Genomic DNA, 18,011 nt, shown 5'->3' with positions numbered 1-18,011 from the left:
CTATTCTGCGCTGAAGTAGGCGGCGGGTCTCTCAAAAAAAGTTACAACAACATGGCGCATAATCACGGGCACAGATAGAGGGTGGGACTCGTCCCACCCAGATTTAAATTCACCTCGTTCGGTCCCCCCCACTTATAGGGAGGAAAAAACGTCTATGCTGTCTTTCTTTGCATAAGGCAAACCTCACGGAAAAATCAAAAGACTAATTACCATTCGGTTTATTGAGGTGCACAGCAGTGTATACATAGTTGCAACAACTCACATAAAACAAAACAAAGACTGATATTCGGTTGGTTGAGCTGCGCAGACTGCACAGGTTGCGAGCTCGAGCTTGGTTGCTATGGTAACCCACAACAAGTTTGACAGGCATATTGGGGCTGGTTTGCTGGCAGCTTTGTCCCCCCCAGATTTTTGTTCCCCCCCCAGTTCAAAAAACGTATCTGCGCCCCTGCGCATGACATCAATGCGAGGGACGCTTCGGGCTGTGAAGGTTCTGAATCTTCTCAATGGAAGGACGCAGAGGTTAGGGAGCTGATTTCCATTTGGGGGGATGCAGCTATTCAAGCTAGATTGGATGGGTCATACCGCAACCGGGCGGCTTTACTTCCGTAAACACTGGCCATGCTCACTGCGTGTGACGTCGTCGTATCCTGCAATGTGCATGCGGAACACTTTTAGGTCGCTTTTCGTTCATACTGAGGATCACATACAAGTCGCATATATTTGTTAATGTGAACGACCTCACAAAAAAATCGGATTTCACAAAAAAATCGGAATTGAGCATTAAGCCTTGCAGTGTGAACGTAGCGTAAATTGTCCGGGTGACCCCAAACTTTTGAACGGTAGTGTACCGTATATTGCACTCAACAATACAACAGCACATGGTTTGATGTTTTATCTCGTTTTTTTGGTTCTTTAAAGATAAACGCACTTCAATTTTGATTTTGCAGCATGTTTCAAAAAAAAAGTTGGGACGTATGTTCAAGAAGACACCAAGTCGGGGGGAATGGTGCGCCGCGCGAAGCCTTTGAAAAATTGAGGCTACAGTGGGACATTCTGAGGCTGTCCGAGAGGGAAATTGTAACAAATTGTTTGTCAACATTGAAAAAGAAACAAACACTTGATTCAAATTCTAATACCTCATAATTCAAATCACATACGATACTAATTCCTCGTGATTCACATTGAAATTTATGATTCAAATGAATCAAACTTGCAAAGTATTAAACATTTCACCCGAGTAATCTGTTTTCTTATACTAGATTAAGGTAGAGTTAGTTGTTCAAAATGGGGGGGGGCGAATTCCAGAGCGAAATTATTTCCTTTAAAAGGAAACTAAAGTTTCCAACCCAAATCACATAGTTTGAAACCATGCAAAAAATGTAAGCGTGCTTTAAAAAAAAAAAAAAAATAACAATAATAAAATACTTGAACTTTTCCTGGAACTCTGCCTTTTTCTCATTTTGCTTTTCCACTGAACACTCGGTGCCTTCATCAGAGCAAGACATCAGGTCTTCGTTGGTCACGGATTCCGCGACAGCGCTCGGTCGGCGCGTCCTTCAACGAGGGCATGGACCGATCCCTCGATTTGTCACGATCTCGCCATTGGAAACATCTTCCTCCGTTTTGTGACAGAAAAAAAGAAGTCCTCTTCTTCTGCCCCGGACAGTCTTTGGCTTTCTTCCGTTTCGTGCCGCGGGACGACATCTTTAAACGCCCAAGTGTCAACAAAAACAACTCGCGAACAACTTCTGTCAGAAGCTCCCGTGCCGGTGGGTGAAAGGTCATTCAGTCTCGAGAAATCTCGCTCTACAAGTCAGCTGACCTTGTATGTGACCTATATCAAATCTCACAAGAGCAGCAGTGACAAGTAAACAACATGGCGTCTCAGTCTGGAAAACGCCAATTCGGATTGTTTTTGCACCGTCTGGCGGTGTATCTACTATGATTGGAATATTTTTGGAGCAATTATAACGTATTTGATGATCAGACACATTGTCACGTGGTGTTGCTGGGATGTTTTCACGGAGAAAAGATCGTTTTGAGAGAGACTGCATGTTGTGCATGGCCTTGGGGTTCAGTCAGCATTTCGGTAAGGGGGCGCATGCCAAGAGCAAGAGGGCGCAGCCCCCCGGTTTAGACGAAAGCATGCAAGTGATGAAGCATATCAGGGTTTTTTTTTTTTTTTTTCCCCCCCATTCTTCCTGCAAACAGGTCTTGAGGTGTGCAACAGTACAGGGTCGTTGTCATATTTTTCGTTTCCAAATTGGGGACCGAGGCAACAGGCACCCTTTCCTTTCACAGCCACGCCTTTTTGTAATGTGTGCAAAATGTGGTTTTGCATTGTCTTGTTGAAATCTCCCTGGAAAAGATGTCGTCTTGAAGGCAGCAGATGTTGCTCCAAAATCTCGCTGTACAACTCCGATTCCAAAAAAGTTGGGACAAAGTACAAATTGTAAATAAAAACGGAATGCAGTGATGCTGAAGTTTCAAAATTCCATATTCAGAATAGAACATAGATGACATATCAAATGTTTAAACTGAGAAAATGTATCATTTAAAGAGAAAAATTAGGTAATTTTTAAATTTCATGATAACACATCTCAAAAAAGTTGGGACAGGCCATGTTTCCCACTGTGAGACATCCCCTTTTCTCTTTACAACAGTCTGTAAACGTCTGGGGACTGAGGAGACAAGTTGCTCAAGTTTAGGGATAGGAATGTTAACCCATTCTTGTCTAATGTAGGATTCTAGTTGCTCAACTGTCTTAGGTCTTTTTTGTCGTATCTTCCGTTTTATGACGCGCCAAATGTTTTCTATGGGTGAAAGATCTGGACTGCAGGCTGGCCAGTTCAGTACCCGGACCCTTCTTCTACGCAGCCATGATGCTGTAATTGATGCAGTATGTGGTTTGGCATTGTCACGTTGGAAAATGCAAGGTCTTCCCTGAAAGAGACATCGTCTGGATGGGAGCATATGTTGCTCTAGAACCTGGATATACCTTTCAGCACTGATGGTGTCTTTCCAGATGTGTAAGCTGCCCATGCCACACGCACTAATGCAACCCCATACCATCAGAGATGCAGGCTTCTGAACTGAGTGCTGATGATAACTTGGGTCGTCCTTCTCCTCTTTAGTCCGAATGACACGGCGTCCCTGATTTCCATAAAGAACTTCAAATTTTGATTCATCTGACCACAGAACAGTTTTCCACTTTGCCACAGTCCATTTTAAATGAGCCTTGGCCCAGAGAAGACGTCTGCGCTTCTGGATCATGTTTAGATACGGCTTCTTCTTTGAACTATAGAGTTTTAGCTGGCAACGGCGGATGGCACGGTGAATTGTGTTCACAGATAATGTTCTCTGGAAATATTCCTGAGCCCATTTTGTGATTTCCAATACAGAAGCATGCCTGTATGTGATGCAGTGCCGTCTAAGGGCCCGAAGATCACGGGCACCCAGTATGGTTTTCCGGCCTTGACCCTTACGCACAGAGATTCTTCCAGATTCTCTGAATCTTTTGATGATATTATGCACTGTAGATGATGATATGTTCAAACTCTTTGCAATTTTACACTGTCGAACTCCTTTCTGATATTGCTCCACTATTTGTGGGTGCAGAATTAGGGGGATTGGTGATCCTCTTCCCACCTTTACTTCTGAGAGCCGCTGCCACTCCAAGATGCTCTTTTTATACCCAGTCATGTTAATGACCTATTGCCAATTGACTTAATGAGTTGCAATTTGGTCCTCCAGCTGTTCCTTTTTTGTACCTTTAACTTTTCCAGCCTCTTATTGCCCCTGTCCCAACTTTTTTGAGATGTGTTGCTGTCATGAAATTTCAAATGAGCCAATATTTGGCATGAAATTTCAAAATGTCTCACTTTCGACATTTGATATGTTGTCTATGTTCTATTCTGAAAACAATATCAGTTTTTGAGATTTGTAAATTATCGCGTTCCGTTTTTATTTATAATTTTTACTCTGTCCCAACTTTTTTGGAATCGGGGTTGTACTTTTCTACTTTAATGCTCCATCACAGAAGTGCAAGTTACCTTTACCAAGGGCACTGACACAACCCCATACCATGACACTCTGGCTTTTGGACGGTCCTTTTTGTCTTTGGTCCGGCATCCATCTCTTACAAGAGAGACCTGGAATACTGATTCATCTGACTACAATCGACGTTTCCACTGTGTGATGGTCCATCCCAGACGCCTCCGAGCCCAGAGAAGTCAACGTCGCTTCTGGACACAGTGAACATAAGGCTTCCTTTTTGCGCAGTAAAGTTTTAACTGGTGTTTGTGGATGTAACTCTCTGTATTGTCGCGCTTGAGAGAGGTTTGCTAAAGTAATCTCGAACCCTTGTGGTTATCAGCTGTAGATGAATGACGGTTCTTGATGCAGTGAGGGATTGGAGATCACAGGTGTTCAGATTAGGCTTGAACCCTTTGCCCTTTACATGCTGAAATTCCTCAAATTGTTTAATGATCATCTATACCATAGAGGGTGACGCATCTAAATCCCTTCCTATCTTTCTTTGAGGAACATTGTTTTTGAAATGTTTAAAAACTTTCTCATGCATTTGCTGACAATATGGAGATCCTGGGCCCATCTCTGCTCCTTAAAGACCAGGCCTTTCCTGGACGCTGATTTTGTGCCAAATCATGATTACAATCACCTGTTTCAAATTGCGTCATTATTTAATAGTTTTAGCTCATTGCCAGCATATTATTTTTTTATTTTTTTGGAATGTGTTGCAGGAATGGCCATTGTATGAGCCATTCCACCGAATCGGTGCCATTTCCGTCCTTAGAAAATTATATGTATAAATGCACATAAAAATGTACTTTAAAATACATTTCCTTATTACGCAGAATGTCCTGCATGTTGATCTGATTTCAAGTTTAAGATATATAATTGTAAGGATTAATAAAAACTACCTAAAACACTGAAAAATAGCATGTGTTACCTGTCCCCGCACTCTAACTTTATACTTAACTATGAAATATGATTAAAATCCTTCAGAAACAGTGTTTCTTTTGCACTGTTGTGTGACTCCATAGCCTATCCATGGTTTAAATATATTTTTTTCCATAAGAAATTCACAATATCTTAGTTAAAATACACATTTTAGTCGTGCCCCTGGGTTTTCACTCAGTCCTGTTACCCAAACATATTACCTCATCTGACAAATTTGGAACATTCCATAAATCACATGCTCAACAGGAAGTTACATCAGTTGTGTCTTCTGAAGGCCATGGGAAGACCAAAAGTTAGTTCTCTCATTTACTTTTCTGTATATTTGATGATTTTTTTTTTAACTTTGACTGATAAGGTCAATGTCAACATACTTTCCTGTTACTTAAATTATTTCTTAGATGATATTTGTTTATTTTAAAAAATACAGATTTTTGGTAAATCACTAGAATGTGCCAAGTGTGGTCATGCTATTAGCGATGACGCCATGTGGCTCGATTCCATGTGTCGCGGCGGCCTGCCGCAAGGAGTGTCTGAACGCAGGCTCACATGATTGACAGCTGCCTCCGCCACTCCCTGCTACGCTGAATCGCAGTGCTACGCTGCCAGCGCATGGCTTGACAGCACGCTGCGCTGAACAGGTGAAGCCAGTCACAACGCTAATTAGCAGGGCAGCGGTCGTTCTAGAACAATAGGCAGAATTGGCGTTCGGTTTGTAACGAAGCGGCAGCACGGCAGTTGCAAAGAGAATTCGTTACTAACACAAACCTTACAGCACATTGGGGGAAAAAAGGACGAAAAAGGCTACCGGTAAGCCCACTGGACTTTCCACATTTAGTAAACTTATAGCTTGCTGGTAGTTGCTAACGTGTGTCCTTCGTTTCATTACATTAGTTTAATTTCATCAGTTTCCTTTCTCAGTGGCGTGTAGTAAAATATCTTCAGTTAAAAAGCACAAACTGCCTGTTAAAGGGCTAATGGTTAGAAGTAAATGGTTCTTAGTTTAGAACTGGTTTTCTGTTCATTTATGTTTGTTCAGTAACGTATTGCCTGAATGATTAAAAATGGTTAAAATATACTTAAATATTTATATATTGTTGCCTAATTAAATTGGGCTTTGTTGTAGAAAAACAGGCATTTATTCATACATTTGTTTTTATGTTAGTATGTTTAAAGGTTTTTCCACCTTCTATTTCTGCTTCTACCTTTTCTTCTGGAAAAACCCTACTATATTTTACTACTACCACAATTCTACTACAACGTCAACTCCACTGAAAATCAATAAAACACAAGACGAGTGGAATCCTGTGTCCGAGTCCTTCCCTTTCAAGTGTGGGAAACCCATGATGCTCATATACACTTGACACCATGTATTAGCAAATCCTAGGCTAAAAACTCAGTCCTGTTACTCATATAAAGAGTATGCAGCCATCTTTGACTTCCAAACCTTGTAAAAAAAAAATAAATAAATAACGTAGCCTGAGGTTGACCAATACGCATTTTGAATAGTTAAATATGTGTGTTATTATAATCAGTGTTGAAAAGATAGAACATCCCGTATAATATATAATATAACGCATGGATTAAAGTTTTCCGTTGTGTGACGGATTTCCGTCAACTGAACTCTCCCAAGACCAAATGTGAGGTCGGTGCTGATCCGAGGAGAATTAAAATGACGGGTGGTTGGATAGAGATTGGGTTATAACACTGTGTTGCAACACCATCAACTATCAGCAGGGTTTATTTAACTTTTTTGTTTTTGAGCCATGCTTTGTGTTGTTCATTTCCAACGTTTGGTCATGTTTAAACGTTCGCTGTCTACGGTGCGGCATTAAAAAAACATGCGCTGTCAAAATTGGCAAAATACATTCCCATGTGCTTGGCGTGCTTGTGTCTGACCATTTCTGTTTTATATTAAATTAAATCTTGCCAAAATTACTTGGTTCAAACCTGGACATATAGAAATAGAGCATGTTAAAAAATAAACCCCGGAAAGCCCGCTTCTCTGCTTCAACCAGACTTGAAGACCCGACGGTGCAATGCTTGCAGACTGTCAGAAGTAATTAGACCTAAATTTATAGCTAACAAATCAGCAGACGCCCCAACAATTATTATTTTCGTTAGGCCAATGTGTAAGGTATGTTAGAACCGTGCCTTATAGCCTACGTTATATCACAATTTAAAGGACGTTTGAGGAGTTGGAGGCTGCGAGCGCAATGATGTTCCGACATGCACTAAACTTTATTCCCTGAAAGTCATACACCAGCGTTCAATGCCCCAAACAGTCAAAATGTCTAGAAGACTACGGTTAAATAATAATCATAGCCTACTAAGTTAAATTACTTCAAAACATCTGTTTCTGGCCTATGAAATGATGGAGGAAAATGAGAACGAACGCAAAGTAGATAGCAGCCAACTTCACGCGATCTTTTAGGGAACTTAACACTCGTGTTGGCCACAATATTTCTCTTGAATTGTTTTTGAAGTTGTATTCAACACAAAGTAAGGTCAAATTATAATTTTAATGTAAGCGAAGATCCAGACTTTTTTCTATATTGACGTCGAGCACAGAGGAGCATGTCATTCTGCTTTCGGTTTCGGCAGCATGGATGCGCTTTACATGAAAGAAGGCACTGATGTGTCTGCCATCGATAAAGGTGTAAAAAACAAGTGGAGGTGGGCCTGGCTGTACGAAAGAGGTGAAAACGGAAAGCCATTTAGTTCATGGTGCAAAAAACTAAACATTCCAGGCGCTTGCATTTGTGTGGTTGGCCACAAAAAAATATACAGTAGAGCCCTGCACTCCCGCGGGACTCGCGGGACCCGCCGCAAAGCAGTGCGGCGCGGGACAAATTTTGAAAGCTCATTGCGGGCGTGGGCGGGACCGGAAGTGCACATATGCGGGCGGGAGTGCACATATGTGGCGCGGGTGGGAGTGGTGATAAGCTGCAGTCCCGCGAACTAAAAATGTGTTTGAAATAAAATTTATAAATTATTAATTTATGTCTATCATATATAATTTGTGCTGGATATTTTATTTGGCATTAATAAAAACCTTTTAAGATGCCTAAATTTGCAGAAAGAGTCAGATTCCCAGATTGAGTGAGGAATGGCATCTTAAATTTGCCATTGATCACCCTAACGGGAAATCCTTTCATCACGCTAATGACTCGCCATTCACAGCCAACTAGCAAGAGAACCATGAGTGAAGTGATCTACTGCTTGAGTTAGTCTACAACTTTAATCAGAGAGACAGGTTACACAGTGACGGTAGGCTTGACTCAATGCTATCCCAGAAATTCTTCCTGTAATATGCAAATTTGGCTGTCCAATCAGACGCGGCCAAATTTGCATATTACAGGAAGGATTTCTGGGATAGCATTGAGTCAAGCCTACCGTCACTGTGTAACCTGTCTCTCTGATTAGAGTTGTTCCCTCATGGTTCTCTTGCTAGCTCTGCTTTGCAATAAAAAAAAAAAAACACATTGGTACAAAGCAAGCCCATTCACTTTTTTATGCTGATCAGAGAATTACAATGGTTTCTCATGTGACAAAAATGTGCGATTCGCTATTAAATATTTTAATCACTTGACAGCACATTATTATTATTATTATTATTATTATTAGAGACACTACATGCTGAATTCAGAAACAAGGTAAATAATAACGAACGTGAGCTGTAGATATTTATGCTCAAATCCACTCAAAGTAGGGGGCGGGGCACCATCACGCTGTGTCAAGACAAGAACTTTCCTGAGAAATAACGCGAACGTCTGCATCATGCGGGATTTGCGGGCGGGAGCGAGACCAAATATGGCAGGTGCAGGCGGGAGTGGGACTGAAAAATCCGACCCGCGCAGACCTCTAATATACGGAAGCAATGGAAAGAGAGTGCAATAAATTGAATATATTAATCCATTAATTAATTGATAACTTTATCAGTTCTAAGTTAACCATTCTCAGAATTTCATCGAAATCCACCCATAACCCCCCCCACCCCACCCCCCGTAAATTTTCAGTCAAATAATTTTTTTTTTTTGCTTTAATCCATGTATAATGTCCCGTATAATAACAAATGAAATGAAGTTGACCAGCAAAGCATGAAGTGTCTTGGGTTCGTTCTGTCTGCAAAATCGCTGCTTTTTTGGCTTGCGTTTTCTGTCGTGGTCAGACAGGATAATTATTTATGCTGCCTGGTATACCTGTGCATCCTCACACTTTTTTAAAACCCGGCACTGTGCTGTTTCCTGCACTGCGGTGGTGGTGATTATTTCTTCTCCCTCCCAACAGCACTGACGTATTCGGAAGCTCTCTGCAAGCAGAAGTGCAAGAGGAGCGGAACAATCGAAAGTCATTACTGCTTAAGCAACTTTGGTAAAGATAAGTAATATTTATTAATGTAAAATAAAACATTTTATAATATAAAAACATCTAAACATCTTGTGTTGAATCGTTTATTTTCTAATTGCCTTGTTCACTCGCATAGCATTTGATTTGATTTTGATTGATTACTTTATTCTGAACAATAAAGAAGAAAGATATAAAAATTTAAATAAAAAATACAATAATCAAAACATCATAAACAATAGCGTAGCCACAAGGCAATAACATAACAATGTTCAGAAGGGATTAGGAAGAAGTAATAACTTATCCTAACCCTCTATACCACCGCTAATCAAATGTCACTTTCACCATAATGAACTATATATACAAAAGCAATAAACAAAAAAGAAAACATACCGACATGGTATAATATCGACCAAATCATATATACAGATACTTATGTTATGCATATAGACACACATACAATACATATATACAGTACATACATATACACATACCTATAACTATACACTAAATACAAGAAGACCAGTCACAGACTTGCTCTCAATTTCATCATCACCTATATAGTCTGCCTGTCCTCATTCTCATATATTATTAACATATTTTTATATAATTTTTTAAACAGTTTTATGTTGGTGCTATTTTTGAGTTCATTATCCAGACCATTCCACAATTTCACCCCACAGACTGTTATGCACATACTTTTCATAGTTGTTCTAACATTTACTCTCTTAAAATTCATTTCCCCTCTCAGGTTATACCCACCCTGCCTTTCCATAAACGTATTTTGTACCTCACCCGGAAGAAGGTTATGTCTTGCTTTATACATACCGTATTTTCCGGACTATACGTCGCTCCGGAGTTTAAGTCGCATCAGCCAAAAAATGCATTATGAAAACGAAAAAAAAACATATAGGGGAGAGCGGGGTAAGATGAGCCACTTTTTACATTTTTCATCATAACTACATGTTAAAGCCATTTTTGCTTCCAGTCTACACACCATACCAAATTTCAAAGTGTACTGTTACTATATGAGCAAAAAATAATTGATAAGCTCTTATGGTTAGAGTGATATTACCTCTTGAAAAAAAAATGTCAAGTGGCTCAACTTACCCCATGCACGGGGTCAGATGAGCCACTGTGTGGGGTAAATTGAGCCAACACAAAACATGTTAGGTTAACAAAGTAAACAACTTTTATTATTAGAAATGCAATCAATGAATCAAGTCAAGTCAATCAAGTGGGGGATAGGGCCGTTGCATAGAGAAGGGGAGATGAAGAGAGAGGTGATAGAACGAGATGGGATAGGGAGGGATATGCGTAGATCATGCGCATCATGCACACCTGTAATAACAGAGGGCATTATTTTATTTATTAAAAACCTTTTAAACATATTTATATTAACATGTTATTTATTTGTTTGTTTATTTTTTGTTGTTGTTGTTGTCATATATGACCAGTAAATGTGAAAACTTAAGTGTCATCCATATTGGGTAAGCTCAGCCACCAATGGGGTAAGTTGAGCCAGTGGCTCAACTTGCCCCACATCTAATGGCTCGTCTTACCCCGTGGCCACCATTTTGTAGAAAAATGCTAATAAAGGGGATTAGGCTAATCAAAATTATTTTTATTAGCATTCATATCATAGCTTAGAAAGCCACTAACTTAACCCTAATGTGTCTAAATATTATTCTACTTTTGTCTTCTCTCAATCATCTTCACTGTGGACAAACATGGAATTGACTTAGAAAGCACAAAAACACATTTTTATAAATATCTCCCTCACCTAGTTTGACATGTGGTGCTCCTCTCCACAAGTGTAAGTAAATGGTCCCGCCCCCCTTTGAATGTGGTCACATGGTCACATTTGTTTACTGTTTCTTAGAAACAGGGGGTGGCTCATCTTACCCCCTGGCTCATCTTACCCCGCTCTCCCCTATACGTCACACCGGACTATAAGTCGCACTTTTTTGAAGGGTTATTCTATCCATAGAATCTGTGATTGTATCTGATAAGCGGCGCGCGGTTACTGCGCGACTGCATTGTTTATTTAATAAACGAACAGCTGAGCAGTGATAACGCGCCCTTTGCCCTGCAAGTAGCCTAGTCTGATTATTTTAAATATCTACTACTATCTTTAATACTATCACTATCGTTATTACTAATAGCCTATATTATTATTATAACTAATATTAGTAGCCTATTACTGATGCATTAATCAGTTTGCTTTTAGAATATTTTTTTACCGGTAGGGCTTATTATCGCCCCATGGCGCTTTCATCTGTGTTATTAAAGCTGTAGTCATCATCGAGGAGTGTCATTCTTCATTTTTGTCGAATTTTATTTCATCAAATCAGAGGTCAAGTAGGCTATAGGTATATCATCTCCAAAGACAGGTACGGTAGTAAAAACAACCACCGCTTTTAAATCCCCTACTTAAATCCTTAAAATGAGTCATTTAACTCATGTCTTGTGTGATCTGATCTCCAATGGTGAAATAAACCGGTTGTGATGAGTACAGTCTGTTATTTTAGAAGATAAATGTAATATATAATTTAATATATAAATTAATATTTTATAATATAATATCACGACATATTACTGTCTGTAACTGTTTGTCACTAAAGCGTTTTCTAAGATCATAATGTCTGATATTATTATTATTTTACACACACAATAAGTGTGTGTGCGTAAAGTTATAGTAAACCATCCCCCGTCTTTTTTTTTTTTGAGTCGCCGGACCCACCCACCTCCTGCGTTCTGGGACCTCCCACTTCACAAATTAAGCACTGCCTAAAATCACTACATAACTTATTTAAATAACTATAGGCCTATCATTAATAATAAAACACAGGTCAATCAAGTTTATCAAGCTGACGATTTCACTCCAAATCAGCAAATCCATTGAATTCCTCATCCTCGGTGTCGCTTCTGAACAACTCTGCCAACTCCAGCGGCAGATGAAGCGCCGTTTCCTCTTCTTCTGTGTGGCTGTCGTCAGACTCAGCATCAGCTCCAGTTATTCCGCGGTGAAAAAAAACAAAACATATATACGTCGCACCGGAGTACAAGTCGCATGGCCAGCCGAACCATGAAAAAAAAGTGCGACTTATAGTCCGAAAAATGTAATTTGTGCAGTCTTGTGTTTAACCAGATCAGTGAATTTCAGAGTGTGTGCTTTTACGAATAATGCGTTTATATGCTCAAGATATCCCGTATTATTGACAATTCTTATTGCTCTTTTTTGTAATGTGCATAACGGCTGCAGGTTAGATTTGTAGGTATTACCCCATATCTCCACACAGTAGCTCAGATATGGAAGTATGAGTGCATTATACAGAGTATGTAGTGATTTATAGTCCAGAATGTGTCTTGATTTCCCCAAAATTGCAGTAATCTTTGCTATTTTTGCTTTAATATGATTAATATGCGGTTTCCAGCAGACTTTATGATCAACAATCACACCCAGAAATTTTATTTCATACACACTTTCTATGGTTATGTTGTCAATTTTCAATTCAACTTGAGGGTTCGACTTATATTTTCCAAATAACATATAATCTTTGTTTTACTCAAATTCAATGACAATTTGTTTACGTTAAACCACCTTTTTAATTTATTCATTTCGGTTGTGATCGTTTCCATAAGTTGCTGTGCATTGTCCCCGGCACAAAAGATGTTTGTATCATCAGCAAATAATATGCATTTCATTATACTTGATACATTTACATAAATCATTAATGTATAATATACCGTATTTTTCGGACTATAAGTCGCACTTTTTTTCATGGTTCGGCTAGCCATGCGACTTATACTCCGGTGCGACGTATATATGTTTTTTTTTTTTCACACCGCGGAATAACTGGAGCTGATGCTGAGTCTGACGACAGCCACGCAGAAGAGGAGGAAACGGCGCTTCATCTGCCGCTGGAGTTGGCAGAGTTGTTCAGAAGCGACACCGAGGATGAGGAATTCAATGGATTTGCTGATTTGGAGTGAAATCATCAGCTTGATAAACTTGATTGACCTGTGTTTTATTATTAATGATAGGCCTATAGTTATTTAAATAAGTTATGTAGTGATTTTAGGCAGTGCTTAATTTGTGAAGTGGGAGGTCCCAGAACGCAGGAGGTGGTTGGGTCCGGCGACTCAAAAAAAAAAAAGGCGGGGGATGGTTTCCTATAACTTTACGCACATGCGCTTATTGTGTGTGTAAAATAATAATATCAGACATTATGATCTTAGAAAACGCTTTAGTGACAGTTACAGACAGTAATATGTCGTGATATTATATTATAAAATATTAATTTTTATTAGTCTATATATTAAATTATATATTACATTTATCTTCTAAAATAACAGACTGTACTCATCACAACCGGTTTATTTCACCATTGGAGATCAGATCACACAAGACATGAGTTAAATGACTCATTTTAAGGATTTAAGTAGGGGATTTAAAAGCGTTTGTTGTTTTCTTTTCACTAGACGGTTGTTTTTACTACCGTACCTGTCTTTGGAGATGATATACCTATAACCTACTTGACCTCTGATTTGATGAAATAAAATTCGACAAAAATGAAGAATGACACTCCTCGATGATGACTACAGCTTTAATAACACAGATGAAAGAGCCATGGGGCGATAATAAGCCCTACCGGTAAAAATATTCTAAAAGCAAACTGATTAATGCATCAGTAATAGGCTACTAATATTAGTTATAATAATAATATAGGCTATTAGTAATAACGATAGTGATGGTATTAAAGATAGTAGTAGATATTTAAAATAATCAGACTAGGCTACTTACAGGGCAAAGGGCGCGTTATCACTGCCCAGCTGTTCGTTTATTAAATAAGCAATGCAGTCGCGCAGTAACCACGCGCCGCTTATCAGATACAATCACAGATTCTATGGATAGAATAACCCTTCAAAAAAGTGCGACTTATAGTCCGGTGCGACGTATATATGTTTTTTTCGTCTTCGTAATGCATTTTTTGGCTGATGCGACTTAAACTCCGGAGCGACGTATAGTCCGGAAAATACGGTAAACAGTTTAGGACCTAAGACAGACCCTTGTGGTACTCCACATGTTATGGGTAAATACTCAGATGTGTGATCTCCAATTTTTACAAATTGTTGCCTGTTACTTAAGTAGCTCCTCACCCAGTCCAAACCAACCCCTCTGATACCATACCTCTCTAATTTTTTGAATAGAATGTCGTGATTTATTGTGTCAAATGCTTTCTTTAGATCTATGAAAATTCCCATAACATGTTTTTTATTGTCTATACCATTTGTGATTTTCTCAATAAGTTCCAGTAATGCCAGGGTTGTTGATCTGTCTTTCCGGAATCCGTATTGACTGTCAGCTAAAAGTTTATATTTTTCAATGAAGTTGTCTCGTTTTGCTGTGAACAGTTTTTCGAGGATCTTGGAGAACTGAGAGAGTAAAGAAACTGGCCTGTAATTTGTGTAATGGTGTCTATCTCCACATTTATATAAAGGTATAACTTTAGCTATTTTCATGTTGTTTGGAAATTTACCAGATTGAAAAGACATATTACATATGTGAGTAAATGGTTCTGCAATTTCTTCAATAACTTTTTTTATTAGACTCGTATATCATTCCAGTCAGTTTATTCCAGTCAATTTGAGTTATTGAAAAGAATTCAGAGGAACTTCACTGCTCTGAGAACAAATCTTATGACTGCTAGCGTACCGTACCCGTATGTAGTACATCAATGACCATCTTCTGTAATTGAGTTTTCCTCTGTGTGTGTTATTACGTAACCCCACGTCCTCAACAATAACGGCACATTTCTCACAGGCGCTGTGGAGGATGAGTTGATGTTCTGGTGTCGTCTCGTTACAGTGCTGACGGGAACACTCGTCTCGGCTGCCATGAGGGAACAGAGCGTGCTCGTGACCTTCTCCATCACCAACGTGTACAAGGAAGGAAACCTGTCCATCCAGCAGGCTGGAAAGAGCATGAGCACTAAAGTCATAATCCTGTGTAAGAAATGTCCTTTGGTCAGGAGAGGTGAGTAGGTTGTAAGGCGTCACTTGAAAATACTGCCGTTGCGTGTTTACGGCTGTGGTTTTGCACTGGCGATCCAAGGTTACAGGTCAACGCTCCAGGTCCTGTTTTTGTTTGATTTTTCACGAGTTTCTCGACTTTGTATTGGATGCTGCCTCAGATGAGCAGCTCGTATTGTAAAACACTTTCGTTCTTTTCTTTCTCGTGTAGCAGAGGTGGGACCAACTGAGCTGCTCAAATGATAAGTTCCCTCATTATCCCCCCAAACTCATAAATACTCACACGAGAGCTCTCCGTTTCGGTTCCTGTGAAGAAAACCTGGCAGCTCGTCACTCAACAAAATTGGTTAAATTACAGGGGAGGATATGGCGAGGAAAAACCCAAGCAGGAAACACTGTCTGTCTGTTTTTTATATAAGGCCCAAATGATGCAACGATGTGCAAAGAACACGCGGCATGGCTTCTAATACGCCTCCGAGATGGTCGCGTTGGTGTTTTCGCGACAGTTGCCTAGCAACCGCTCGTACATGTCCTGCAAATGAATTTATTCTGGTTCTCTTTTTTTTTTTTTAAATGCATTAAAATAATCTTTGTCACAAAATACCTTGTTTTCAGGGTGTATTCAGACCAGGATAGTTCGATAGTTCACTTGCTTTGGTCCGAACCAAATGTTTTTTTTATTTTTTCATTTTGGTACGGTTCGCTTTCACGCTGTACATTTTAGTAAGCGGACCAAAATCTGTCAACAAAGCCACGCCTCAATTACATTTTGACCCCAGAATAGTATCCAGGTCATCGTAATAGATGAATTTCTTTTTTGCGTCGCTAGTACCGCCACTTTTTGAAAGAATGTCCCTGATTTTAATGTAGGTCTGACGGAGTTTCTTCACTTTTAGCCGACATTGTTCTGGGGAGCGCGTGAACCCCTTCTCCTTCATTTTCTCACTGAATACAGCAAACACGTCGGCATTTTTGCGTGTTCTCTCCAAAAGCTCAGATATGTGGACATCTGCCCATATATCCACAAGGGTACGTGTTTCTTCCTCGGCCCACGTTTGCCCCCGACTCATTTTTTGTACTCTGTAGTCTGGCCTACCACTGGTCTGAATGACTGAACGACTGTTGTAAGGTTCCCTTGACAACCGAAACAGTGTTTGCACCTTGCAGCTCGGTCTCGGTCCGCTTGTTTGGTCCGGACCAGAGTTCGGTGGTTTGTATTCAGACCAACCCAAAAGGTCTGGACCAAGGGAAATTTGGTTCGTTTGGTCCGGACCAAACAACGTAGGTGTGAATACGCCCTTAGTGATGCCGTAGAGAACCATTTTAATCCCCTAAAGCCAAAAGAGAATCATCTGGTCCGTAGTTATTTAACCACGTTTTAAAAACTTTCTAATTTGCGGAAGCATATTGCTGCTAAACCAGGAAAAAAAAATCAGTATCACATAATAATGTGAAAAGTTTATAACAATATATTTTTCACATTATAATGTGGTAATTTAGTATTATGCTATGTAATAACCTGAAAATATACGGTCTGTATATGTTATTTACCAGCTGGGAGGTCCGTATCGTGAAATACCGTGACCGAGGTCAGTATTCAAGGCCGAGGTCACAGTATTTCACCATACGGACCGACCTTAAGCTGGTCAATGATATATTTATTTTTTTCTTTACCAAATTCTAACAGAAAACGAGAGCGCCCGAAAGGGAAAGCCGAGCCGAGCCGCCATTTTGAATCCTCATTCACGGCTGTAATGCAAATGGCTTCCTCCTCGGTATACAAGTGCACTTCCATGGCAGGAAAAAAAACTACATTTTGCCGCCTATGTAGTCCCCTATTTATACAAATAGGAATCATTCAGGATTCAGCCATGTTTTTGCTCGGCGTTAGCAACAGAGGTTTTTAGCTTTCTCCTGAAATGTTTTATTTCATTCTTCCTCAGGGGAGTAAAACTCGCTTTCGCTGTGAACACTGTCGTTACCGCTATCCATGCTGTAAAATTAATGCTGTTCTCCTGAGAAATGCTGGCAAACATTTTATAAGAGTTTCGATAATCTTATAAATGCATCTTATATAAATGTTGACAAAAAAATGCGACTGTGTTTGTTGTTGTGAATGAGTGAGTCGCCAGAGGTCCGTAACCGGGGTCCGTACTAGGGATGTTAACCGATGACCGTTTGACCGAATCAACGTCAACCGGTTAATTTTTTTTTGGTTGTCGGTAAAAAAAAAAAAATCAATCGTTTTGAAGCTGCCGATTTTGGAGCGGAGGACTTGGAATTGTGTGTTGTAAACGCTTGGGGCGTGCCATGCGGTGTAAGGACGACAGCTGACGAATCAGAAACACCCATTCAGTCATGTCCCGCCCCACTTGAAGACAGCTGCCACTCGGCGAAAGAAAAAAGTGTAGACACAGGCTTTTTAGCTTACAAATTATTATTATTATTATTATTATTATTATTTTTTTTTTTTTAATTATTAGAAGGCACATGGAGTTTAGTCCTGCCTTGGCCAGTGCATTCTGAAAGTATGTTTCGGTCTGTAGCCAACAATGCATGTTATTGCAGATCACATCTCTCCACACAAACTAAAGGCGCAGATGCCGACTTTTTCACGGCTGAATCGTGCAGATCCGATTGCTTTCCTT

General features: G+C 39.7%; 1 protein-coding gene across 1 annotated transcript in view; it reads left to right on the top strand.

The window, feature by feature from the left end:
* pcolce2a (procollagen C-endopeptidase enhancer 2a) overlaps positions 1-18,011 on the top strand; it is a 53,601-nt gene that overhangs the window by 26,198 nt on the left and 9,392 nt on the right. Inside the window, exons 7-8 of the mRNA XM_060917707.1 lie at positions 9,271-9,354; positions 15,200-15,367. Coding sequence (XP_060773690.1) covers positions 9,271-9,354; positions 15,200-15,367 — 252 coding nt within the window. The remainder of the gene's footprint in view (positions 1-9,270; positions 9,355-15,199; positions 15,368-18,011) is intronic.

This window comes from Neoarius graeffei, chromosome 1 (genome assembly GCF_027579695.1).
Source record: "Neoarius graeffei isolate fNeoGra1 chromosome 1, fNeoGra1.pri, whole genome shotgun sequence".
Lineage (NCBI taxonomy): Eukaryota > Metazoa > Chordata > Actinopteri > Siluriformes > Ariidae > Neoarius > Neoarius graeffei.
Note: the sequence above shows the minus strand (reverse complement) of the source record. Positions and strands in the feature narration are given on the sequence as shown.